Source organism: Myotis yumanensis, unplaced genomic scaffold, assembly GCF_028538775.1.
Source record: "Myotis yumanensis isolate MYYU_CA2020_CCGP unplaced genomic scaffold, mMyoYum1.0.hap1 SCAF_9, whole genome shotgun sequence".
Lineage (NCBI taxonomy): Eukaryota > Metazoa > Chordata > Mammalia > Chiroptera > Vespertilionidae > Myotis > Myotis yumanensis.
The window spans coordinates 66004145-66031639 of NW_027223760.1; the positions used below are offsets into that span (position 1 = coordinate 66004145).

The following is a 27495-nucleotide window of genomic DNA, read 5'->3' on the forward strand; positions in this document are numbered from 1 at the left end:
GCTAGAAACATCGATGAGAGAGAAACATCGATCAGCTGCCAAGGTACATGCCCTTGACTGGAATCGAACCTGGGACCCTTCAGTCCGCAGGCTGACGCTCTATCCACTGAGCCAACCCGTTAGGGCAAGACTTGTGTTTTGTGTTACATTTATCTGTCATACATATTTTCAGTACTTACAGGAATAAGAAAACAAGATTAAACATTGTGAAAATATTCTAAGTTTCTTATTTATTACTATCTGTATAATATAGTGGTTTAAATTTTTGGGTCTATAGTTGGGTCTTTGTGACTTTGGCCCAAGTATTTAAACTCTGAACCTCTATTTTCTCAAAATTAAAGTGGTGATGATAATAGTACCTACCTCATGTAGTGGTTTTGAAGATTAGATGAGATAATGTAGCAGTAGCAAATTGCTTGGCTCATAATAAAATGCTCTGCAAGTGGGAGCTGACATTATCAAAGTAATAAGTTCTGTCTGCACATTGCCTTAAATGGTGGGTATGAAAGCTGACAGTAAGTAAATGATTACACAAAATACTTAAAGTGATAAAAGTATTGCAACAGTCACGAAAAGTAAATCTAATTTTTGATGGCACATTAGATGCAGATGATCAAGGTGATTCTAGAGTTACCACCTTTCATTTGTTCAGGATAACCATTAGATTCCAACCATACCAGCAAATAAGAAAACCATCTACTTTATTCACTGACATGTTACAGTGGCTGCTTTAGTTGTAGAAAATATCTACAGTAATAAAAGACAAACATGCAAATTGACCATACCTTTGCTATGCCTTAAGCCACTCCCACCAGCCAATTAGAGCGATTATATGCAAATTAACCCAACCAAGATGGCGGCCGGCAGCCACGGAGCTGGAGCAAGCAGGAGGCTTGGTTGCCCCAATGATGGAGGAAGCCAAGCTTCCCGCCTGCTGTGGCCGGCTCTGAGCTCCACTCAAAGCAACAAAGTTTCAATTATAGAAGGTAAATAAACCTCAGATACCTGCTTTCAGCCAGCCGTGGCCACAGAGCTGGGTTGCCCCTGGCAATGGAGGAAGCCAAGCTTCTCTCCCGCCCACCCTGGTCGGCTCTGAGCTCCTCTCAAGGCTACAAAGTTTCAATTATAGAAGGTAAATAAATTCCAGAATAAGAAAAGAAAAAAAGGAGAGGCTGGGAGCTTCCGTCATCGGGGGAGGAGGGGAGGGGGAGGGGCTTGGCCAGCCTGAATACGGCCCTCAGCCCCTCACCCAGACAGGCCTGGCACCCCAGTGGGGACCCCCAACCCTAAAGGGGGTGTGGCCAGCCTGAAAACAGCCATCAGCCCCTCACCAAGGCTGGCCAAACCTCCATGGGGTGAGGGGGTACCCACTGGGGGGGTGGCTTGACCAGCCTGCAAACAGCCATCAGCCCTTCACCCAGGCTGGCCAGGCACCCCAGCGGGACCCCCGCCCTGATCCGGGACACCCTTCTGGGCAAACCAGCTGGCCCCCAACTGTGCACCAGGCCTCTATCCTATATAATAAAAGGGTAATATGCAAATTCACCCTAACAGTAGAATGACTGGGAATGACTGGTCACTATGACACACAGTGACCACCAGAGGCCAGACGCTCAATGCTGGAGCTCTGCCCCCTGGTGGTCAGAGTGTTCCCACAGGGGGAGCTCTGCTCAGCCACAAGCCAGGCTGATGGCTGCCAGTACAGCAGTGGTGGTGGGAGCCTCTCCCCTCTCCTCAGCAGCACTAAGGATGTCCGACTGCAGCTTAGGCCTGCTCCCTGCTGGCAAGTGGACATCCCCTGAGGGCTCCTGGGCTGCCAGGGGGATGTCTGACTGCCAGCTTAGGCCCAATTCCCCGGGGAGTGGGCCTAAGCCAGCAGGTGGTCATCCCCGGAAGGGTCCCAGACTGCAAGAGAGCACAGGCCGGGCTGAAGCCGCCCCCCCCCCACCCCCCCCCCCCCCCAGTGCACAAATTTTTGTGCACCTGGCCTCTAGTTTTGGATAAAAATAGGTGATTTTCCTGATTCTGCATAGTCCAGCTGCTGTAGAATAGAATTTAAGGAAAGGATTCTTGGTTCCCTTATAATCTAAGTTACATTATTGACTGTTGTCCATGATAAAAGTTACAGACTTTACTTTCTTTGCCTTCCCAAGTCTGCTTTTTGTTAAGAAACTCTTGTCTCCAATTAATAAGCAAAAGAGGAATGAGAGTCAAGAAGGGGTGTCTTTTTGTGTTTATTTGCTGTTTTATTCTTGGTGCCTAGAGTTAAGATTGTGTTGCCACTTTTTGTTCTTAGTATTGATTGGGTTTTCCCTCTTTTTTCTACTCTGCTACCTGTATCCCTTCTGGAACCAGTAGTTTAATGGTAAGTATGTAAATAAAACTCACAAAGTTTTGACCTAGTGAGGAAGTTTTTAACCTCACCTGTCTTGGTGAAAACTTTGTAGATTTCAGCTATCTCTGTGGTTCCCCAGGTTTTCATTATTGCCTTGTTTGTGTGTAGATGAGTTAAGACTTTAGTTGGAGGTTCTCCTGTCCTTGCATGCTGTGTCAGATGGCATCCATCATTTGTGTGTTTCATAGTGATGTTTTTCTGGGAGCTTGCACTCTTCCCCTTCTTTCTGTTTTTTTTTTTTTTTTTTTTGCAGGGGGGGGTGAGGGGTGGGTGCTAGGGGTGGCAAGGAGAAAAATTACTCTCACACCCACATTTTTATTTTTCCTGTTGTATTTGGAATCTTTCCAAATTTTGCCAGTTAGCTATCTGTAAGATGTTTTTCTATACACATCTAATCTAATAAAAGACAAACATGCAAATTGACCATACCTTTGCTATGCCTTAAGCCACGCCCACCAGCCAGTCAGAGCGACTATATGCAAATTAACCCAACCAAGATGGCTGCCGGCAGCCACAGAGCTGGAGTGAGCAGGAGGCTTGGTTGCTCCAGTGATGGAGGAAGCCAAGCTTCCCGCCTGCTGCAGCTGGCTCTGAGCTCCACTGAAGGCAACAAAGTTTCAATTATAGAAGGTAAATAAATCCCAGAATAAAAAAGAAGAAGAAAAGGAGAGGCTGGGAGCTTCTGTCGCCAGGGGGCTTGGCCAGCCTGAAAACAGCCCTCAGCCCCTCACCCAGACTGGCCAGGCACCCCAGTGGGGACCCCCCACCCTAAAGGGGGTGTAGCCAGCCTGTAAACAGCCATCAGCTTCTCACCCAGGCTGGCCAAACCTCCATGGGGTGAGGGTCCCCACCAGGGGGGCTTGACCAGCCTGCAAACAGCCATCAGCCCTTCACCCAGGCTGGCCAGGCACCCCAGTGGGGAACCCCACCCTGAAGGGGGTGTGACCAGCCTGCAAACACCCATCAGCCCCTCCCCCAGGCTGGCCAGGCATCCCAGCGGGATTCCCACCCTGATCCGGGACACCCTTCAGGGCAAACCAGCCGGCCCCCACCCATGCACCAGGCCTCTATCCTCTATAATAAAAGGATAATATGCAAACTGACCCTAACAGCAGAACGACTGGGAATGACTGGTCACTATGACACACACTGACCACCAGGAGCCAGATGCTCAATGCAGGAGCTGCCCCCTGGTGGTCAGTGTGTTCCCACAGGGGGAGCTCTGCTCAGCCACAAGCCAGGCTGATGGCTGCCAGTACAGCAGTGGTGGTGGGAGCCTCTCCCCTCTCCTCAGCAGCACTAAGGATGTCCGACTGCAGCTTAGGCCTGCTCCCCGCTTGCAAGTGGACATCCCCCAAGGGCTCCCGGGCTGCCAGAGGGATGTCTGATTGCCAGCTTAGGCCCAATCCCCCGGGGTGCAGGCCTAAGCCAGCAGGTGGTCATCCCTGGAGGGGTCCCAGACTGAGATGGCACAGGCCGGGCTGAGGGACCTCCCCACCCCAAGTGCACAAATTTTTGTGCACCGGGCCTCTAGTTAAAAACATAATTACTATTATCTTTGGGCAGAATTGTAGATTGAACCCAAGTTCATTAAATGATACTGTTTTCATCCATTGACTCGTAATTGCTAAATATCCTATTCTGTGTTTAATTTGTTTCATACATCAAGATTCTTGAGTCTTTTAAGTATTTTAAAAGGGTAGAAATGATTTTTTTAGGATTTATCATAGTAATATTTATTTGTCACCCAGGGAAAAAATGAGTCATTCTTCAAGATGGCTTCCAATTCAGGCTTAAATACCATCATCTTAATAGGGCAAGGGGAGAGGGGAAGTAGGCTTCTCAGGGGAGAAGAAATGATTTTTAGGATAAATAAATGGGCCCTTAGAATTATAGATGGGAAGTATGATAGTTTGTGATAAAGTCTGTCTGCGTGTGGTGTCACGTCTCCTCTCCGGTGGTAAGAGTCAATTTTCCCTGGCTAATGACAACTTCCAAGAAGGACACTTATGACAGTTGCGTTCCTTTTGGAGGATCTGTCTTTAGGCAGATAAAGGTAGTTCAGAGAAAGCCTCTCAGTTTATTTTTTAAATATGTGTTTTTATTGATTTCAGAGAGGAAGGGTGAGGGAGAGAGAGAGAGAAACATAAATGATGAGATTGAATCATTGATTGGCTATCTCCTGCACACCCCCTACTGGGGAACGAGCCTGCAACCCGGGCATGTGCCCTTGACCAGAATCAAACCCGGGACCCTTTAGTCTGCAGGCTGATGCTCTGTCTACTAAGCCAAATTGGCTAGGATCATTTGTTATTTTTTAAGTCCCTACAGCTCAAAATAATACGTATCCCAGAGTGGCATATTTTGGGGTGGTATATTCTGCTACTCTTTGGTAGCTGTGGTTAATTTTTATCATTCCATTCCATGAATGCACCACAATTTGACCATTCCATCGTTGGATATTTGTTTCCATTTCGCTGTTAAGAACACTGCTGATGTAAATATTTTGTTAATATGTGTTCTGGTGCACATGTGTACAGTTCTCTTTATATTAACTCGAAGTGTGGTCCTTTGACCAGCAGGGGCAGTGGTGTCACCTGTGAGCTAGTTAGAACTGCAAGATCATGGGCCCCACCCTCACCTACTGAATCAGTGTCTCCGGTCCAGGGAACTGAAACAAGCTCTCCAGATGAATCTCACGCAAGTTTGAAAATCTCTGCTCTGGGTAGACCTTGAAGTAGAGTTGCTGAGTCCTGGGCTGTGCATGCCTTCAGCCTCTTTTAAACGGGTTTCCGGTGTGTTGTGTCAACTTCGCTCAGACTGGTGGTGTTGAGAGTCCATCATTGCTCAGCAGCCTCTAACAATTAATACTGTCAGTTTTGCTTTTTTGAATTAGAATTTCAGTATTTTCTGAATTCACTTTTTACTGTAGTTGGAATTTGACTTTTCAGATTTACTGAAAAAAATTGACTTCGAGTTAATGAAGCCTTTTACAATATTATTAGAAAAGTTTTCAAATATACTCAGACGTAGAGAGAGATATTGCAGTGAATTAATAAACTTCATGTGCTCATCACCCACATTTACCAGTTAATTATATTTTGCCATATTTGTTTCATCTATCTCTTTTCTCTGAAATATTTTAAGTCAGATACCCCATCATTTCACCCATTATACTTAAAGGTGCATATCTGAAGTACTTATTATTTTCTTACATGATGATGTGTTTATTACTGAATGCCTTTTCTTTTAAAAAGTTAGAGCAACATCATATTAAAACATGTAAAAATTCTGAAGTGACAAAGCACAGTTTATAGATTAGTAGAGGTCCAATGCACAAAATTCATGCAAGGGGCTTGGCCCTTGAGGCCCTGGCTGCCTCTCTGCCCTGCCTCCCGCCCACTGGTCATTCTGGAAGGTCGTTCTGGAAGGTCATTCCGGAAGGTTGTTTCCACCATATGGTCAATTAGCCTATTAGCTCTTTATTATATAGGATTACCATTGGCGATACTGTGAGATTTTGAATGAACTTATGTTCTTTCAGCATTCTTTTCACTCTTCTAATGTATTCAGTTAGATAATAATACTGAATGTTCTATTTCCCAACAGTCAAAAATTTAGATTTCTTAAACTGATTAACTTAGGCTTTACATAGGGATAAGAAAATGTTTTGAGTGCTCAGAAATGTGTTAGTTTGAATAAACTCAGTTTGTGTAATGATGTAATGACAGTTAAAAGAGACTTTATTCAAATTCCTTATGATTAAAAGCAGCCCTTTGAAAGCCCAGACATACAATCTTTCACATCTGCTTGTACTTGCAATTGAGTTTGCTGAGTTCAGTACCCTGAATCAGCACATCCCAGTCTAAATAAACTTCCAGCAGAATTAATAACACAGTTAAGGTTTTATAGTGAATCAAGCAATAAGTATTTTTTGAATGTCTACTGTGTTGGTCATTGTTGGATAATTGTGAAAATATAGGTAACTTCCAGGGTAGATGGGAAGGCAGCAATTCAATATTCTAACATTGCATGTAATTATACAGCACAAAAGGTGCTCAGTAATTTTTGCAATATAATGATTCAATTAAATACTAAATCATGCTGATCAGGACTCTACAGATATGTAGCATGTAATATATCTTATTTTTTAAAATGTTGATTAGTGGTTAGAAGAGATGAGGCCTGGATGCAGATGAGAGGAAACCGATAATGCAAGGCTTTATATAATGAATAAAAAGTGTGTGTGAGTGTGTGTGTGTATTAAGCAGAAGAGTGGCATAATCAGATCTCTGTTTGTTTGTTTTTTTTTAATATATTTTATTGATTTTTTACAGAGAGGAACGGAGAGAGATAGAGAGTTAGAAACATTGATGAGAGAGAAACATTGATCAGCTGCCTCCTGCACATCTCCCACTGGAGATGTGCTCGCAACCCAGGTACATGCCCTTGACCGGAATCGAACCTGGGACCCTTCAGTCCGCAGGCTGACGTTCTATCCACTGAGCCAAACCAGTTTCGGCCAGATCTCTGTTTTGAAGATGGCTTATAAAAACATTTTGGGGAGGGGGTGGGCTAGAGCAGATGTGTATGGAGGTAACTATGGGTCCAAGAAAAATACAGTAGCTAGATACAGGGTGGTGATGGATGTCTAGAGATGTGGTTGAATTTGACAGATACTTGGGAGGGAAATGTACAGGTTGGAAATGAATTCAGAATAAACAGGTGTGGCTTCAGGGAAGCAGTGACAATACTGGCCTGACTGCAACATCATCATTATTCCTCAGCTCTTTTGCAAATTCAATTTTTTAAATTAAGTTCACTGGTAACTTACTAACAGAGTTTTTTCATAACCAAAATTTTTCAAACGGGTTTTTCTAGTTCCCCCTTTTGAAACAAATATTCAAACATTTGAACAACTTTTAATGACTCACTCCAAGGATCAGCAAACTTTCAGTGAAGGGCCAGATAGTAAATATTTTAGGCTTTGCAGGCCATTTGATCTGTCATCTCTTTTGTAGTGTGAAGCCAGCCATAGAAAATATGTAAATGCATACACATGGCTGTTTCCCAACAAAAGTTTATTAGTGGACACTGAAATTTGAACTTCGTCTATTTTTCACGTGTCACAAAATATTAATTTTCTCCCCCGTCCCAACTATTAAAAACGTAAAACTGTTCTTGACTTAAGGGCTGTACAAAAGCAGACATTTAGCCCAGGGGTCCATAGTTTGCCAGAGTTACCTCAGGTAAGTTTCTTTGCAGGAAACTTTCAAGATAAATAGCAAATAGGCTGTAAGATAATACATTTTATTCCTAAGGAGTTATAAATTGTCAAATCTGTAATGTTGTTATTTGATACTTCCATTTGTGAGTTTGGGAAGACCCAAGAGTCAGTACATAGAAACGAGGAGCTATCAGCAAGTTTAGTATAGCTACGGAAATAATTAATGTAGAGTGAATTCCCTGAAGAACTGTATCTTTAAGAAGATAATTAACACCATACCAATGAGTTTCCAGAGGTCAGCCCCCATGGGAAAGGAAGTCAATAACTTTTGTCAGACTGAATACAAATAGCTTAAAAAAATAGGAGTGGGTTATAGTGTAGTAATTGGGAACTTGATTTGTGCTTGGGAGTTGGCATTTATTTTAGCCTATGCTCTTCGTGGAATATCAAATATTAATGAATATGTCTTCTGCTAAACTTAAAAATTCTTATAGAATCAGCCCTTTAATTCTAAATCAAATTTGACATGGTTAAATCATAAGGATTAAATTGTGTATGCATGGTATTAGGAATTACTGGCAACATTGGGTCTGATTATATGAGTAAAAACGTAGTGGGCAAAGTTTAATCTACTTAAAAACAATACTGATTATAGTCCCAGGTACCCAACTGCTACAATTAGCATTATTTTGATTGTGATACTAAATGTATTTTTAGCCTTCATAATTGTCTCTTCATTTGTCATGGTGGCCATAAAAAATTATCAACAATAACAGGAAACACTTTTTAGCCAAATATATTTAAGATTTTAAAGCCCCAGTTTCCAAGAGCATTTTAAAAATCTTATCAAATTTTGTTAGGTACATTTTGCATTTGATTAGGTTTCTAAAAACAGTTATTTGGTAAAAGATGTAGTGTTTGTGATAAGTAGATTTATGTTATATACACATACTTTTGAATTACTATATTAGCATTTATTGTTGATAAAAAATCTTTGCTATGCCCAGCCGGCATGGCTGAGTAGTTGAGTGCTGACCTATGAACCAGGAGGTCAAGGTTTGATTCTTGGTCGGGGCACATGCCCGGGTTCCTGGGCTCAGTCCTCAGTGTGGGACCTGTAGGAGGCAGCCGATCAATGATTATTATCATTGACTAGAGGCCCGGTGCACGAATTTGTGCCCGGGTGGACTTCGGCTGGCCCACCCCAATTGGGCTGTTTGGGCCAGGTTGGCCAGTGGGAGGGGCTGCTGGTGGTTGGCTGGCCGGCCTCGCCCCCTGGTTGAAGGGACAGTTTTCATATTAGCCTTTTATTATATAGGATGTTTCTCTCTTTCCCTTCCTCTCTGAAATCAATAAAAAAAATATATAAAAAATCTCTGCAACATCAAAGCCATAAAACTTTTCATGGAAAACAATAGAATATTTAAGTGGTATATATTTGTTTAACCTGGTGTTCTTTTTTTTCCAAATATTTTTCAATTAGTTGACATACAATATATCAGTTTCAAGTGTACAACATAATGATCAGAAATTTATATAGCTTATGAAGTGATCACCCTGGTTAGTCTAGTACCCATTTGATATAATTATTACAGTACTGTTGACTATATTCCTTATGCTGTAATTTATATCCCCTTGACTGATTTTATAACTGGTAATTTGCACATCTTAATCCCTTTTCCTTTATACCTTATGCCCCTAATACCCCTCCCATCTGGCAACCATCAAAATGTTCTCTGTATCTATGTGTTTGTTTCTGTTTTTTTGGTTTTGTTTTTAGATTCTGCATATTAGTGAAATCATATGGTATTTTTCTTTCTCTGTCTGACTTATTTCACTTAGCATAATACCCTTTAGGTCCAAATGGCAAGATTTCATTATTTTTTTGTGGCTATTTTCCATTGTATATATGTACCACATCTTTTTTATCCATTCGTATTTTGATGGACACTTAGATGAAGGAGAGAATCAAATCAGCAATTTGGAAGACAAGGTAGCAGAAAATACCCAGTCAGAACAGCAAAAAGAAAAAACAATTTTTAAAAAATGAAGGTAGTTTAAGGGGCTTCTGGGACAACATCAAGCATACCAACATTCGTATCATAGGGTTATCAAAAGGAGAAGAGAGATAGCCTATTTGAAGAAATAATGATGGAAAACTTTTCTAACCTGGTGAAGAAGATAGATGTACAAGTCCAGGAAGTGCAGAGAGTTCCAAACAAGATGAATCCAAGAGATCCACACCAAGACATATAATTAAAATGCCAGTGATTAAAGACAGAGAAGAGAAAAGCAGTTAGTTACTTACAAGGGAGCTTCCATAGACTGTCAGCTGATTTCTCAAAATAAACTGCAGGTCAAGAGAGACTGGCAGGAAACATTCAAAGTGATGAAAAGTAAGGACCTACAACCAAGACTGTTCTACTTAGCAAAGCTATCATTTAGAATTGAAGAGCAGATAAAGAGCTTTTCAGAGAAGAAAAAGCAAAAGGAGTTATTACTATCAAACCAGTATTAACAAGACATGTTAAAGGGACTTCTTTAAGAAAGAAGGAAAAAAATCAAAGATATAAATAATAAAATGGCAATAATTACATATCTACCAATAATTACTTTAAGTGAAAGTGGATTAAATGCTCCAATCAAAAGATAGGGTGCTGCCTATAAGACACCCACTTCAGGTTGAAAGACACACAGACAAAGTAAAGGGATGAAAAAAGTATTTCAGACAAATGGAAATGAAAGCAAAAAGCTGGAGGTAACAATACTTATATCAGACAAAATGAATTTTAAAACAAAGGCTAAAATGAGCCAAAGGACCCAGCAAATCTGAAGACACCCAAAACACTAATTCAAAAGACACATGCATGCTTATGTTTGTTGCAGCATTATTTATGGAAGCACCTAATTGATATTTTAAAAATATCTGGGTATCTCTTACATTAAAATTGTTTAATTATTAGTTATTTTTGTCCCCTCACATTTCAAATTAGTACATTAGTACATGGGAAAGGTAGGTTTACACATCAGGATGGCACAAACCTATTTTAAATCTACTAAAGCTTAAAAAATACAAATTTGCATACTTTGTCCCTATACATTATCTGTGGCCCAGTATTTTTTCCTTTGCTTCTTTGTTCTAAGTCGCTATTCTTGGGGGAAATCCTTTCTTTAGTTTCTAATTCCATGTGTATAAATGGGATATTAAGATTTTAAGATTTATTTGATCAGGTTAAAAGATTGTCTCCTTTAGAAACAAAGTACCCACTAAAATTTTTACGGTTTTATTAAAAAATAAGTCCTGTAAGAATGTAAGAGATATTGTTCCCTGTTCTTAAAAAAAATAAAAACATTTTTATGGTCAATTTGGGAGAATTATACTATGAATATCAGCTGATGTGCCTCATTATGTGGCCTTCTCCCTTATATTTCTGTGGCTGAATGGAATGTTAAACCACTTAAAGATATGTTTTACCTGAAACAGTAACAGAATAAATAGTCCAGATTTGTACCAAGAAAGTAACAAATCTCGGAATTTCTGTCTAGGTCTCCATCCCATCTTCTTCTAAGCATGTTGTGTTATCTTTGATTTATATTTAATTCTGATAGTTAACATCATTGTAAAATTTCCATGTTGTGTGTGAGTTCATGTACATGTTCGAGAGAGAGAGTAGGAGGGAAGGGGAAGGGAGGAAGGAAATACAGTGAGCCATACTTTAAAAATGTCCTTTATCTAGCTGTTCAGAGTGGCACTTGTTAATTTGAGCACTAAGGAGAGAGAAACTCCACACTTACCTTCAATAAAGGCGAGAGAAAGGATACATAAGAGGAAGGATGTAGTTGTCATTCAGTAAGTGTTTTTTGAGTTGTCTGCTCTGGCATGATGCTGTGAAGTAAATAAAAACCTTGATATGAAATATGAAGAAGATGTATTTTAAAATCATTCTTACATTACTGAATTCATTGGAATATTTGGTGTTTTTATTTGAAAGTTCCAAAGATGTTTGACAATAGTTTCATTAAGATTATAATTGTGCCTGTATTTTTTAAATAAGTCTAATGAAATTTGGTAACTACATATTGAATTTTGTTTTCATTTATATTTTTTAAAAGATTTAGAGCTTTAGTAAAATTCACTGAATCTTTAGTAAATAGATTTTGGAGTAGCTAAAACTTGGTTAGACAACATATATAAATCTGATAGGAACAATATGTATATTTGACAGACATAGCCTGAAATGAACAGGTGATAAACAACTACAAGCATAGAGGCTCTACCCACATTGATACTCTGTTTCTAGAGCTAATGATCAAACTTTGGTCATAACTTTTCTGCTACTGAAGGGAAATGGAAACATAAATATTTAGAGGCAAATTATTTGGGGACATTGAATTTATTGCGAATTTTAGCTGTGCTCTGCACAGTTTTTTCAGTGTTTTGCTTTAAGCCAGTGAGTGCAAACAGTAACTGTAATGGTTAGGGTTCTGTGGTAATTATTCTGAAAATTATAGTTAAATTTTTGTGGCTCTTTATTTGACTTCTGTGTTAATCTAGGACTATGGTGGCGATGGGCTTTATACAGCTGCACTGTCGTGGATGAGAAGCTGTGGCTCAAAGATGTATTTCTCCATCTTGTCAGTGAATTCCCAGGGCAAATGCAGTTATTCTGTTCTTTACCTCCTCTTTCTCCCAACTGAGCAAAAAATTCACAGCAGAAGCTATTTTTGTCCTATTGATGAAAATAAGCAAATAGGCTCTGAATGTGTTAGCTCATGCTCAATTCCGAAAGTGCATTACATACTGCTGTGGTTTGAATATATCCCCCAAATTCAGGTTGAAACCTAATGCCCAAGGTGATGGTATTAGGAAATGGGCCTTTGGGAGGTGACTAGGTCATGAGTGTGGAGGCCTCATGAATGGGATTAGTGCCTTAAAAGAGGCTCCAGGAGCTCCTTAGCCCCGTCCACCAGATGAGGATACCATGAATAACTGTGTTGGTACTTTAATCTCCAGATCTGTGAGAAATAAATGTCTTGTTTATGAGCCACCTAATCTCTAGTATTTTGTGACAGCTATCTGAATGGCCGACCATTAGTATCTTTCATAGTTCCTCTCATCTATCATATTTGTAGGTTGTATGTATTTAAAACAATCTAGACAATTAAGGCAAAATATAGGATGAGAAATAATGGGATATTGGGGAGAGATTGGCAGAAAGTTGATTGACAGGCTAGATAGAAGACTTTGATAAAAGGAATAATAAAATAATGAAAAAAATAAAAGGAAAAGCAAAAACCGGGCATGTTTGTAGATTATGAATCTGTTGAAGAAATAAACATATAGGACAGAAAACCATATAAACATATAGATAAACACCTGAAATTGCTGCCTTGCACAACCATTTCAAAACTACAAATAAAATACAAAACGGACATCATCCAAAACCACAGGAAGGCTGGCTGAGTGGAAATTCTACAACTAGAAGGAAAGAGAAAAGCACACTGAGACTCAGAGGAGGTGCGGAAGTAAACGAAACTGAGGAAATGGTTGTCTTTTTCAATCGGGAGGGAGATGCAAGCTCCCGACTGTTCTGAACTCCAGTTCAGGGCGAGTCTCTGGGGATCCAGACTCATATGGGGAGAAACTGGACTATCTGGCATCGGGCGGAACTCGAGGGCAGCTTTCTCTCAGAGGTGCTTTCAGCGATTACCAAGGGACACTGAGACCCGGGGCCTCTTAGGGCAGGACTGAGGATCAGCCATAGCTGTTTGCTCTGCCCTGTTGATTCCCTGAGACCCCACCCTACCCAAGCTGTGCGCAGAGGATTTTGCATATGAATGACCTGGTCCTTTGCAATCTAAAATTACCTAACAAACTGCAGCTGGGTCAGAGAGACCCAGAACATCCAAAAGAAGGCCCAAGGCCCCACAGCAGCTTGCATTGCTTCACAGCTTGGGCCTCATCTGGGCACCTTCAAATCCCAAATAAAGAAGAGGAATCTGCAGATCTCTCCATAGCTCCTGCTGGGTAACCTCAGGCAGAGGCTAAATTAGCACCTCCTTAGAGATCCAAGTGCCAGTGTACCCAGTGGTCAGAGTGGGACCATCCAGATTACAACTCCTCAGATCCATAAGGGACACACTCAGGGGGCAGACTCAGTGAGCACCAAAGCCACACTGAAGCAAGTCTTGCCCCAGAATGGTGTCTCCAGCACAGAAGTTCTCCCACCGTAGACACAGCTGATTCTCACAGCCAGTTGGCCTGGAGGTCAATTCCTCCCAGTGATACCAACAACAATCAAGGCTTAACTACAACAAGATTGTGCACACAGTCCACAAAGGGGTGCACCAAGAGTGTCCACCTCAGGTAATTGGGGAGGCTGAGCCACTGGGCCTTATAGAACACCTAGCACAGAAAGCCACTCTGTCAACACAGGGAAGCAGCCAAAACGCGGAGACAAAGAAACAGGTCACAAATGACAGAAATGGAGGAAAGCAAACTACTGGATATAGAGTTCAAAACCACACTTTTAAGGTCTTTCAATAATTTTCTAGAAACTGCCGATAAACTTAATGAGATCTACAAGAAATCTAATGAGACCCTCGATGTTGTGATAAAGAAACAACTAGAAATTAAGCATACACTGACTGAAATAAAGAATATTATACAGAGATCCAACAGCAAACTAGAGGATCACGAGAATCAAGTCAAAGATTTGAAATATGAAGAAGCAAAAAAATCCCAACCGGAAAAGCAAAAAGAAAAAAGAATCCAACAATACGAAGATAGTGTAAGGAGCCTCTGGGACAACTTCAAGCGTACCAACATCCAAATTATGGGGGTGCCAGAAGAAGAGAGAGAGCAAGATATTGAAAACCTATTTGAAGAAATAATGACAGAAAACTTCCCCTACCTGATGAAAGAAATAGACTTACAAGTCCAGGATGCACAGAGAACCCCAAACAAAAGGAATCCAAAGAGGACCACACCAAGACACATCATAATTAAAATGCCAAGAGCAAAAGACAGAGATAATCTTAAAAGCAGCAAGAGAAAAATAGTCAGTTACCTACAAGGGAGTACGACTGTCAGCTGATTTCTCAACAGAAACTATGCAGGCCAGAAGGGAGTGGCAAGAAATATTCAAAGTGATGAATAGCAAGAACCTACAACCAAGATTACTCAGCAAAGCTATCATTCAGAATTAAAGGTCAGATAAAAAGCTTCACAGATAAGAAAAAGCTAAAGGAGTTCATCACCACCAAACCAATATTATATGAAATGCTGAAAGGTATTTAAGAAGAGGAAGAAGAAAAAGGTAAAGATAAAAATTATGAACAACAAATACATATCTATCAACAAGTGAATCTAAAAATCAAGTGAATAAAAAGTCTGATGAACAGAATAAATGGTGAATATAATAGAATCAGGGGCATAGAAAGGGAGTGGACTGACAATTCTCTGGGGGAAAGGGGTGTGGGGGGTGCAGGAAGAGACTGGACAAAAATCGTACACCTATGGATGAGGACAGTGGTCAGGGTAAGGGCAGAGGGTGGGGTGGGAACCGGGTGGAGGGGAGCTAGGGGGGAAAAAAGAGGAACAACTGTAATAATATGAACAATAAAGATATAATAAATTTAAAAAAAGAGAAATAAACATATATACCTGTTATCCCTTCTCCTTGAAAATAAGCTCAGAATAGATCTTCTCTAAAGGTTGCATGGATAGAACATTTTTGTGTATAAGATACTGTTAACGTAAAAACATTCAAACCTGTAAAGAATTTTTGTGAGTTTATTTGAGTCAAACTGTCGACAATTACCAGGAAGCAGTATCTCAATGGATTGGGATAATGCTCCAGAGAATGGTGGTTTCTCATCTATTCAAAGGAGGGGAAGTAGGTGGGTTACATGAAATCCATTAGAGGTAGATTAGAGAGGTGGTTGAAAGCAAAGGCAGGGACGGGGACGGACCTGGGATTGGAGAAAAAGTGAAATGATAGACGGAGAGTTAACAGTCAGCAATTAACATGATAGCAACAATGAAGGAATTTGTGGTATCTACCTTGGCGCCCAGGCACATTAGGTTGTGCACCAAGAGGTCTGGAAAGAGGGAAGTTGCAAATTATCCAAACATTTCAAGGATACGTTATTGTAGATGCAAAAAGGTGGATAGGCTCATTTAAGATAAAGGTTGACCTTGTCAGGAAAAATACCGGCCTAGGACATGACTACCCACTATAACTGCTTTTAGTTAAAGTTTTAATTTCACATCATCCTTTGTGGTTACTTTATGTCTTTAAGCTTGCAAGACTGCCATGCAGGCCTTCCCTGAACTTGTCAGGTTAGCATGTGGCCTCCCCCTCCCCCCCCTTCACAATACTGTAAATTATTTATAAACTAGAGACCCGATGCAAGAAATTCGTGCAAGGGGCTGGGCCCTCTCAGCCCCCGCTGCCTCGGCCCTTGTAGCCCTGGCTTCGTCCAGAAGGTCGTCCGGATGATCGTTCTGCTGTGTGGTCTAATTAGCATATTTGCTCTTTATTATATAGGATGCTTATGAGAGAGATCTGGTAGGTGTGTGTAGTACAGAGTGCAATGAAGAGAGTCCTAGTCCTGGCCCTACTGCTATTTCACTTCACTGAGTTTTCTTATCTTAAGAAGGAGATTAGAGTAGATGTTCCTGTAGGTCCCATTCACATTCTCCTAAACTTGCACCCAGATGGTGTGGGACTTATTACAGTGAACATGGAGAAGTCCCTCTTCTTAACAGCGAGGGCACTGTCAGGTAAACTGAGTGCCAACCATGTAAAAATGCTATTCCCTAAGTACTTTTGTTTCCTAAAAAATCAGGAACCAAACGAGGGAAAAGAAATTGCCCACCACACATCTTTTTTCAATCTGCAAAGAAACCTTCAGAGCAGATTTAAGCCTGGATCAACCTCTCTATATTAGTTTATATTACCTTCCTTTTTTTTTTTTTTAAATAGCTGCATAGTACTCCATTGTGTAGATGAATAATGTTTTATTCACCAGATCTGTTATGTGTTGCTGACCTTGGGCTATTTCAAAGAGTGCCACAATAAATTACTGTGTGTTTTAATGAAAACATAAATTTATTTCTCTCTTAGGGTTCTGTGAGTAGCGGGGATCAATTGATGGGATTCAGGGGTTCTCAGTTGGAGTCTCTCAGGCAATTGTAGATGGAAGGTGGGGCTGAAGTCTTTTCAGCCAGAGTACAAGGAGCTTAAATCAAAAGCATGGTGGCCCAAGGACAGTGAGTACCCTTCTCACTGCCCTCCTGGGTCAGAAGCAGCAACCAGCTATCAGAGAAAAGGTTCCCAGTATTTGGAGGACAGGGTCTTTTGCCCCCCTTGGCTCCTGCAAGCTCTGTGCAAGCTGCTCCAGGAACAAGTGTATCGCTGCCTGTCATGTGACTGGGGTGGAGGAAGGGCAGCTGCTACTGAGCTGAGCTAAAATTAACCACAGTATACTGTTCAAGTCTTCCCCTGGGAGCTGGGAGCCTTCAGTAGACTCCAGAGTTCCAAAATAGTGACGTCAGGTAGATGCCGTAGTGCAGCAGTTGCCTAGGTGGGGAGATAGATTCTTCCTGCTCCGAGTCTTCCCAGAATCCTCTGTCTGTGCATATGTTATTTGTATTGTTGGGGACATACCTTTAGGGTGAGATCCTAGTAATGGGATTGCTAAAATAAATACAGACGTAATCTAGTTAGATATTGCAAAGTACTTTCTGTGGAGTTGTGCAATTTTACATTCCCACAAGCAATGGATGAAGTGCCTGTGTCCCGCAGCCTCACCAGCAATGCATTGTCAAGCTTTTGAGTTTTTGCTGATCTGGGATGAGTAATCATATTTTAATGTAGAGATAAACTAAAGCCCGAGGAGAGAAAACAATATACAAAACTGAATTTCTAGTTTAAAAAAATGCTTTAATACAGTGTGGAAAATAGTGTTCGAATATGAAGCTGGACAGTCAATGGGTCCATGCTGCCTGTTAAGCAGAGACAGGCTTGACTGCTATATGAGCATTTATTCCAATACTGCCAGCAGTATGGGAGAGCAGCAGGTCATCCGCAGAAGTCTGCTCTGCAGCCCCCCATAAGCCAGCTGCTCTTATAGGGTAAGATGAAGATTTCACGGGGTAGTAGGGATTGCAGGCATGGGGAAGTAAGCAGTGCAGGCTGGGGTGGGACTCGATTGTTTGGGCAACAAGGTTGTTAATCTTTCCATGATAATAGGCATTTCTTGAATGGGAATGGGCCACATTCCAAGGTTGACTTCCCAGGTCTAAGGTTGGCTCCCAGGTTCCCAGGGGCATACAACTCCCAGCCAGGTTAGATTGTTCTTTCTTTTAACCAGAACAAGGCAATCATGGTTAACAGAGCATGATGAATATTTCCCATAACCAAAGCTAGTCCCCAATATTCTATTTTTGTTTCTAACAGCGCCATATATCTCTTTTAGGGGTTGAATACCTGGATTAAGTACCATGCCAAAACCTTTTCCTAATTTGTAGTTCTGCCTGCGGTATTACTCTAGTCTGACTCATTGGTTGCAGTGAGTTTCAGTCACACAAAGAAGGGAGGTGGTGCCCGTGAGAATGTGTGTACCACAGTGGAGAGTGCCGGCCTGAAGGTGGCCTCTGTCACCACCTGTCTTACCAGCTGTTGTCTCCACAGCTCTTAACGCCCTTCTGCACATCAGCCTCAAGATCGCCGTGTGTGCTGAGTTCCTCTTTTTCAATAGTGTCTGTTCTGAGTTCAGCTTACACATGTGCCAGGATGGACACGCCATTCTCTCTCTTACCTAAATGTGACCTTTTGGCTTCAGCCCTTTGCAGCTGACCAGTGTCTTCTCTTGCTGTTTTTTAGTCACATTTAAAAAAAAAAATCATTGGCTCAGGCCATCTTTTTGTGCCACTTCTGATTGTTGTTCTTAGCTAAACTGTAAAGTGGCTTTCTTGGATCAGGTGTCAAGCCCCTTAAGGATGTCAGGGAGGGAGCAGGAGAGCAGCAGGGAAATAGCAAGGAACCATGGATGGGACAGGTCCCCTTGGTGAGTGAGGGGCAGGATAGAGCTGAATGCATAACACATTCTCTCTCTCAGTATACCATTTATTTTTTCAATAGAGTACTTCAGGCAAATACTTAGTAGTGCAGATTGAATAGTGTAGGAAACTAACTATTATTTAGGTGTCCAGATTGCCTGAGAAGTATGCTGCTATTTTCTGTTCCCATTGTGACTTCAGTGGCATGGTGTGGCAGAAAGGCCACTATACTAGAGGCCAGCAGTCTTAGATTCTGGACCTGAGTTTGCTGTTCTGAAAGGCTGCACTTTCTTCACCAGATAAATCTTTAAAAGTAGAGTAGTTTCTAAGGTACTGCTAGGTCTAGCTAAAAAATCTGTGACTCAGATTGTTCTATACCGAGCTGGGGAAGGTAATTTCCACAGCACAGTTAGAATACAATCATAAATTCAGGTTAATGTAAAAAAAATGAGAATGATATGAGAGCGATTGGGCCCTTAAATTAGAAAAAGATAGGGGAGTTTTGTAGTGAACCAAATTCTCCTCATTTGAACTTGTTTTATTAGAAATGGGATGATCTTCATAAACTGATTTAAGTTGGATATTACGGTCACAAACTGTAATATCCCAAGTTGTACATAAGTAGTATAGTATTATAAATGTAATATTAAAGTTTGAAATGCTCTTTATCTTCAATGCTTGTAAAAAAATCATAGTTGGATATTCAGAATAGTTAAGTAACATGGTTCTCTTTTACTTTTTAGGATTTAAGTGCCCTGTGTGCTCAAAATTTGTACCCTCAGATGAAATGGATTTACATCTTGTGATGTGTTTAACAAAGCCAAGAATAACATATAATGGTAAGTCCTGTGCTTTAATGTTTTAAATGAGGATTACTTAGATTTAATGAACTTCATGTTTCAGGTAACATTTAAAAGGACAGGAAGCACCACCATGAGCCTTGGAGGCCCACTAGTGCTCTAATTAGGCCTGGTTGGTGCTTTAAAGGGTTGTACCATTATTTTTATTTTTTATTTTTTTTAATATATTTTATTGATTTTTTACAGAGAGGAAGGGATAGAGAAATAGAGAGTTAGAAACATCGATGAGAGAGAAACATTGACCAGCCGCCTCCTGCACATCTACTGGGGATGTGCCCGCAACCCAGGTACATGCCCTTGACCGGAATCGAACCTGGGACCTTTGAGTCCTCAGGCCGACGCTCTATCCACTGAGCCAAACCGGTTTCGGCGGTTGTACCATTATTTCCTGACCACAATGTCTCTAGATATTCAAAACCCTGGGAGAGATTTTCCATATGGTTTTGGTACATTTTGAAATAGACTTGAAAAAAAAATCAAATAGTTCACTCCTGACTTTAAATAAATGGGATAAAATAAAGGAAAAATGAGAGCGTTTCCCAAAATTGCATGAATAGAAGGACAAACTTCAAAAGTGTATGAGAAATTTTAGATTTTTCAGATGTACAATTTGGTTTGAAATAGAATAAGTCAGAAGAGTACCAGTAAACAGTGAATCCAATTGAAAGGTTGACTTAATTCAACAAATGTTTTGTGAATACTCTCAAGGTATGGTGTTAGGAACTTGAGATGAAACTGACTAAAACAGAGATGGATCCTACAATCTGGGATCCATCCAAAGGATAATCAACGTAGGAGCATTTAACAATCTGGGATTTCTACTCATTAAAAAAAAATGTTGGAGCCGGAACCGGTTTGGCTCAGTGGATGGAGCGTCGGCCTGCGGACTGAAAGGTCCCAGGTTCGATTCTGGTCGGGGGCATGTACCTGGGTTGCGGGCACATCCCCGGTGGGGGATGTGCTGGAGGCGTCTGATCGATGTTTCTCTCTCATCGATGTTTCTGACTCTCTATCCCTCTCCCTTCCTCTCTGTAAAAAGTCAATAAAATACATTTTAAAAAAAAAATGTTGGGAGAGGTAGAATTTAACACTGAAATGGACATGTTACTTTGGGTAGCTTTTTTTTTTTTTTGCAAATTGGTTTAGGAGTCTCTGATAAGATAGTGTTTCAGCCACACTGTTATAGTGGTGACAGTAGAGCACTTTTTCCCATTCATTTTCCGTGAGTAAGTAAAAAGTAGGGTTTAGTAAATGTACCTGTTGATTATATCCATACCTTTTTATATTATGAAATTGAATTGGCTACTTTGCATAATCTAGTTGAATTTCAGTTACTTAAGAAATAAAAAGCATTTCCATTTTACCTCAAATTTGAGGTAAAAGTGATTGGGCTTGTTTCTTATACTTACTCCATTATCTTATTGTTACTCTATTATTATGTTTATTATTGGTCTCTTTAAAGTAAATATCCTTAAATCTTAATACTCTGGCCTTGAACTTTAAAAGCACAAATGTATTTCTTTTGACCATGTGAAATAGTTGTACACAGTCTTAGTATTCTGTACATTTACTTTTTGTAAAATATATTTAGAAAACAGTCTTTTGTGTGTCAATATTTGGCTAAAGTCATTAAAGTTTTCTATATCACTTATTTGATATCTTAACCAATAGGTAGTCTTCTGCTTGGGGATACTGTAAACAAAAGATTTAGGTGAGTCAGAATCTTTAAAACAGACCCTTTTTAGTCACCTGGACTCCTCACAGCTTTATATTTGAATTCATAGAAGTTGATTCCTCAGAGAAATATGCATCTAAATTGTGTTGTTAAACAAAATTCAGCTGAATACATTTGAAGATCTAATTGACTTTATTCAGTGATTCAGGAATCAGGCAGCATCCCATCTAGCGGATACTGGGGCTGTACATAATGAAGGGAAGTTGTTAGGAAAGAGCCAATAGTTTCAGGCAAGGTCATCTTTCTTTGCAGAGGTTCTCAACCTGTGGGTCACGACCATCGGACACACAGATAGCATATCAGATATTTACATTACAATTCATAACAGTAGCAAAATTACAGTTATGAAGTAGCAACGAAAATAATTTTATGGTTGGGGGTCACCACAACATGAGGAACTATATTAAAGGGTCGCAGCATTAGGAAGGTTGAGAACCACTGCTTTAGGGGAAGATGGGTCTGTCTGACAGATTACTTCACTAGTGTTGATCAGCTAATTTCAGATTGACTGGTTATAGGTTACATTCCTGGGAGAGGCTGAAATTGCAATTACGTGAGGTATTAAGCCTTGATTTGCTGACTTGGGACTTAACACAAGTGACTCCAGCTTTGGCCTGTTGTCTCTTTTTTGACAACTCAAAGAGAATTTTATTCAGCATAGTGCTTATTAATTTATACCTTTTGCAGCCTTATCTAAAGTAGCTAGATCTGAATTTTTGAATTTTATTTGTTATATGTATATTGACTTAACTATACAAACATTCACAGTTAGCAAGGAGAACTGGACTTGTTTTTCATGCTGGATATATTTATAGTCAAATTCCAGAAGAGGATGAATTATAGAAATTTGAATATAAGTTGGTAATTTGGAGTTTCAAATTCATACTCACAGAGATGATAGTCTAAATGTTAGACTAGCCCACAACAACTTAAAAAAAAAATCTGTGAATATATCAAAATACCAAGTCCAGTAACTGAAGAACAGAATTGACTGACTAGGTGGAAGCTCCTCAGGGTTTAGGCAGCTGGCTCAGCAGAGGTTCAGATAGGAGGTCCAAAGTGATCACAGAGGGAGTGATTCAGAGTGTTGTGAGTGGTTATCTACTGCTGGTGGCATTTTGGCAGGATGGGAAAAATTTCAAAATGCCACAATGAGTGTCCGTCTGTATAGACTGCCCTTAAATCAGGGACTGCCTATCTCATATACCTTTCCCTCTTTCATGTACTTCCGTTTATGCACCTAGTAATTCATTGTGTTGTCTGTGAACATGATACAAATTTTATGAGCATACTCCCTCTTCATTTCCTTGTCCCGCATCTTCTAAAATGTTTAAGAACAAACCAAAAACATGAGATAAATATTTTCAGCAAATTCTTAGTCTTGGTTTTGTTGGTTTTTAAACTTCACTGGATCTTAGCATGTTTTGTGTCTATTATAAAATTCAGTTTTTATTTTAGAATTCTGTGATTGAGGGCAGTAAGTAAGATTTGTATTTAAGAAAACTTTGTTTTATTTTTAATTGGTATTATTTGTGTGTGTGCACTTGTACCTGGAGGAGGAGTAGCTTGAAATAAGTTTGTCTTCTGAGAATTCATTATAAACTCATGTAGTGAATCAAAGCAGAGCCTTTTCAAGTCATCAGAAAGAAGTAAGATGTTACTCTTACTCTGTTAAATTGACATATTTGAAGAAATATGTATTGAGTCATTTGGAAGGGAACTTGTTCTGTAATGAAAGTGAGTTATAAGGCCAGCACCGGTTTGGCTCAGTGGATAGAGCGTCGGCCTGCGGACTCAAGGGTCCCAGGTTCGATTCAGGTCAAGGGTATGTACCTTAGTTGCGGGCACATCCCCAGTGGGGGGGGGGGTGTGCAGGAGGCAGCTGATTGATGTTGCTCTCTCATCGATGTTTCTAACTCTCTATTCCTCTCCCTTCCTCTCTGTAAAAAAATCAATAAAATATATTTAAAAAAAAAAAAAGTGAGTTATAAGGATCCCTCCTTGTGTGCTGTCCTTGGGAGAAAGTGCTGTCACTGGAATGTGGAGGTAGATTGCAGCGGGCACTCTATTCCAGTGTGCTCCTGAGCCTTCAGGTGGCCTGGCTTTCCATGTGCGCTGGTGCAGGCGGGAACATGCTTTCTCCCTCTGTAGATACTGTCTGGCTTTTCAGCCAGTTGTGGTTCCCATTTTAAGTTATAAACTTGCTTTCTGCCTTACATACTACATTTTCTTGGTTTTAAGACACACATCCTTTACCCCCCCCCCACACATTTTAATGTTTCTGAATTCAGGATGTTTCCTGAATGGGCATTTCTCTTATAAGTGAGGTTAAAAAAAAATTGCCAAGTAACCATAAAGCAGAATTTTAAATAAGGAGGTGGTTATTGCCTGAGTTTCTGTGAACTTGCCCTTCTGTGGAAGATTTGTTATGTATTTTATTTTTTTTGTAAGAGAACATTTATTTGATAAATTATAGAGGTAGAAGAAGTAATTTCTAGGAGAAATGTGCTTAGGGAAACAAGTTATAGAGGTAAAGGAAGGGCCACTGGAACTTGGGAGTGAGGAAGCTAATAATTACAGGCCTAGAGGGGTGGGGATTGCGGGGAGGTAAGGGAAAGGGAAAGGCAGGGATGTGTTCCCTGGAGAGAGTGTGCCAGATTTCTGTTATTTGATTTGGTGCCTGTGTGCATTTATTTGCATTGGTGATTTCTGTGGTTGAGTTTTAATTGTGACTCCTGGTTGCAGTTTTAAATGACTTCATAGATTATAGGGCGTCATTGAAGTGAAGTGATTTTTTTTTGTGTACTATAAATTGGCTGTCAAGCCATGAAGTAAAAAAATTAATTCAGTAGAAAGTATCACATCTCTTATTCCATATTATGGAAATTTCAAAGTAGACAATGTCCCAGAAGAGGTTGGCAAAACTATTCTAAAACCTACATGGGACTTCTATAGAAAAATAGTTACCTTCTGTAAATGTACCACAGCTTCTTCTACTTCTTCTTTTTTTAAAAAATATATTTTTATTGATTTCAGAGAGGAAGGGAGAGAGATAGAAACATCAATGATGAGAGGGAATCATTGATTGGCTGCTTCCTGCACACTCCCTACTGGGGATCGAGCCTGCAACCTGAGCATGTGCCCTTGACCAGAATCGATCCTGGGATCCTTCTATCCACTGAGCCAAACCGGATAGGGCTACCACAGCTTCTTTATCCACTCATCTACTGATGGGCACTTGGGTTGCTGCTGATGGGCACTTGGGTTGCTTCCAAATATGGCCTATTTTAAATAATGCTGCAGTGAACATAGGTGTGTATATTCTTTTGAATTAGTGTTTTGGGCTTCCTCCGTCAAATTCCCAGACATGGAATCTATGAGTCAGAAGGCAGTTCCATTTTAAATTTTTTGAGGTAACTCCATACTGCTTTCCACAGTAGGTGCACCAATCTGCATTCCCACCTGCAGTGCATGAGGGTTCCCTTTTCTCCACATTCTTGCCAACATTTGTTATTTGTGGATTTATTGATGATAGCCATTCTGACAGGTGTGAGGTGATCTTACCTTTTGTGATAGTATGGATAGACCTGGAGAGTATTGTGCTAAGTGAAATAAGCCACTCAGAGAAAGACAAGTACCCTATGATTTCACTTACATGTGGAATCCAAAGAACAAAATTAACAAAGTAGAAATAGACTCCTAGTTGTCAGAGGTGGGCAGGGGTAGAGGGGCTGGGTGAAAAGGTGAAGGGATTAAGGGAAAAAAAACAACCCACACAAAGACCTCATAGACAGACAATAGTATAGTCATTACCAGAGGGAAATGAGGGTGGGGGAAGGCAGAAAAGGGTAAAGGGGGGGATATATGGTGATGAAAGAGACATGATTTGGGGTAGTGAACACACAATACAATATACAGATGATGTATTATAGAATTGTACACTTTAAACCTATATCATTTTACTAACTAATGCTAGTATATTCCATTTAAAACGTAAACTGACAAAAATAGTTACGTTCTATTGAAAGTGAACTTGGGATTAAAAATAAAAAATATATGAGGTGTGAATCAGCAGATGTGATTAGAATTAGCACCCCAAGAACTTTAAAACTATAAATATATTTCCAAATCATAAAAGGATAAATAAGAAATAAGTAAAAACTAAGTATGTGTTTACTTTATAAAGATAATGGATCAGAAATGGTCATAATAAGAAACTTTACTGTGGTTAGTCTTATCCAGTTGCCAGAATTATACACACCTATGGCACTCAAATAATTTTTACGCTTTTCTGTTAACATAGCTATTCAAAACACCAATTTACATTTAAAATGTTCTTAGCAGCATTACTTACAATAGCTAAGATCTGGAAACATCCCAAGTGCCCATCAGCAGATGAGTGCATAAAAGAGCTGTGGTATATTTACACAATGGAATGCTGTGCAGCTGTGAAAAAGAAGGGTCTCTTACCCTTTGTGGCAGCATGGATGGACCTGGAGATTATTATGCTAAAAGAAATAAGCCAGTCAGAGAGAGACAAATATCACATGACCACACTTACATGTGGAATCTAATGAACAAAATAAGTCCGGAGACATGGCTGCATAGAACAATCTCACAGATTTCAGAGGGAAGGGGAGAGGAGGGGATTTGGGAAGAGATTAACCAAATAATTTATACGCATACTAGAGGCCTCGCACACAGATTCGTGTACCAGTGGGGTCCTTCGGCCTGGCGTGTGCCCTCTCGCAATCCGGGACCCCTCGGGGGATGTCAGAGAGTCAGTTTCGGCCCAATCCCCGAAGGTCCACTGATGGGGTCCCTTGGCCTGGCCTGTGGGGATTGGGCCAAAACTGGCATATTAGCCTTTCATGGACACAGACTGTAATGCCTTGAAGGCCTTGGTTGGGGCAGGTGCCAGAAGGAGGGGGGAAATGGGGGACATCTGTAATACTGTCAATAATAAAAATAAATATAAAAAGTTTATTTACAGACCAGTTTGGAGAATAGTATGGTACTTTATGTGGGAAATGGTTATGATGTGCTGGGAGGAGGAAGTTATCACAGAAACATAGGAAGAATTGGGTTTAGTGATTGCTGGACTTGGGGAGGGAGGAGTCACCAGGACTGGAGGATTGGTGGTGGAGTGACTCACTTTGTGGTAGAGAGCATAGGAGAACACCTAACTGTTCTCCACAACATGCCAGGGATCGACCTTTCAGATGTAAAATTATGAAATGTGATTTTTTTAAAGGATTTTTCTCAAGGAGAGGAGTTAAGGATTTTACAGAGGGTCATTGAGTATTTTGTTCACTTCAAGAAAGATGTTAGAACTGTTAAAAGAAATGACTTGTGAATATTTTTTCAATGACCACTTATTGCTTGTCTAACGTTTTTTTAAAAAAATGCCTTTTCTCTCCTCCCACTCTCCCCGTAAGTCACGTTGGCCCTGATAATTCAGAACACTTCCTGGATTTGCCTAGAGTGGCCTTGAGAAGGATCTCCCCAGACACTCACTGAGGGCTTGGTTTCAGGGTAGGCTCTGCCTTTGGAGAATTGTATTTAACTCTTAACATCTTAACAGTGTATTAAGGTAATATAAGATTAAAAGTAAAAAAGAAAAATATTCTAGATAGTCTTATTCCTTTGCCATCTAAATATTTATAGTATTTATGATTTACTTCATTTCTTTCATTTTCTGCTAAACTGATTTTGGGATCTCCAGTGTTCTTGATCCTTCAGCACCTCCTAGATCAGTGGTTCTCAACCTTCCTAATGCCTCTACTCCTTAATACAGTTCCTCATGTTGTGGTGACCCCCAACCACAAAATTATTTTCGTTGCTACTTCATAATTGTAATTTTGCTACTGTTATAATCGTAATGTAAATATCTGATATGCAGGATGTATTTAGGTGACCCCTGTGAAAGGGTCATTTGACCCCCAAAGGGTTGTGACCCACAGGTTGAGAACCGCTGTCCTAGATTATAGTTACTTTTATCTTAACCCCTTTAAACTGTACTCCTTAGCATTCACCTCACTTCCTAGCACTTCCCTTGTAATGCTTTTTTACTGAAAAAATTTTTGACACCAGTTCTTGGTTTTGAAATACCATTCTCTGGTAGAGAGAACCAGGGCTCCTTGAAGAAAGGATTAGTTCTAGGCTGGCGATCTGTATTGTCTGAAAGCCAGGAGTTGCTCAAAACCAAAA

General features: G+C 40.3%; 1 protein-coding gene across 1 annotated transcript in view; it reads left to right on the top strand.

Moving 5' to 3' along the window:
* Window positions 1–27495, top strand: part of ZNRF2 (zinc and ring finger 2) — a 65106-nt gene that overhangs the window by 23011 nt on the left and 14600 nt on the right. The window contains exon 2 of the mRNA XM_070424514.1: window positions 19434–19529. Within this exon, the coding sequence (XP_070280615.1) occupies window positions 19434–19529 (96 nt within the window). The remainder of the gene's footprint in view (window positions 1–19433; window positions 19530–27495) is intronic.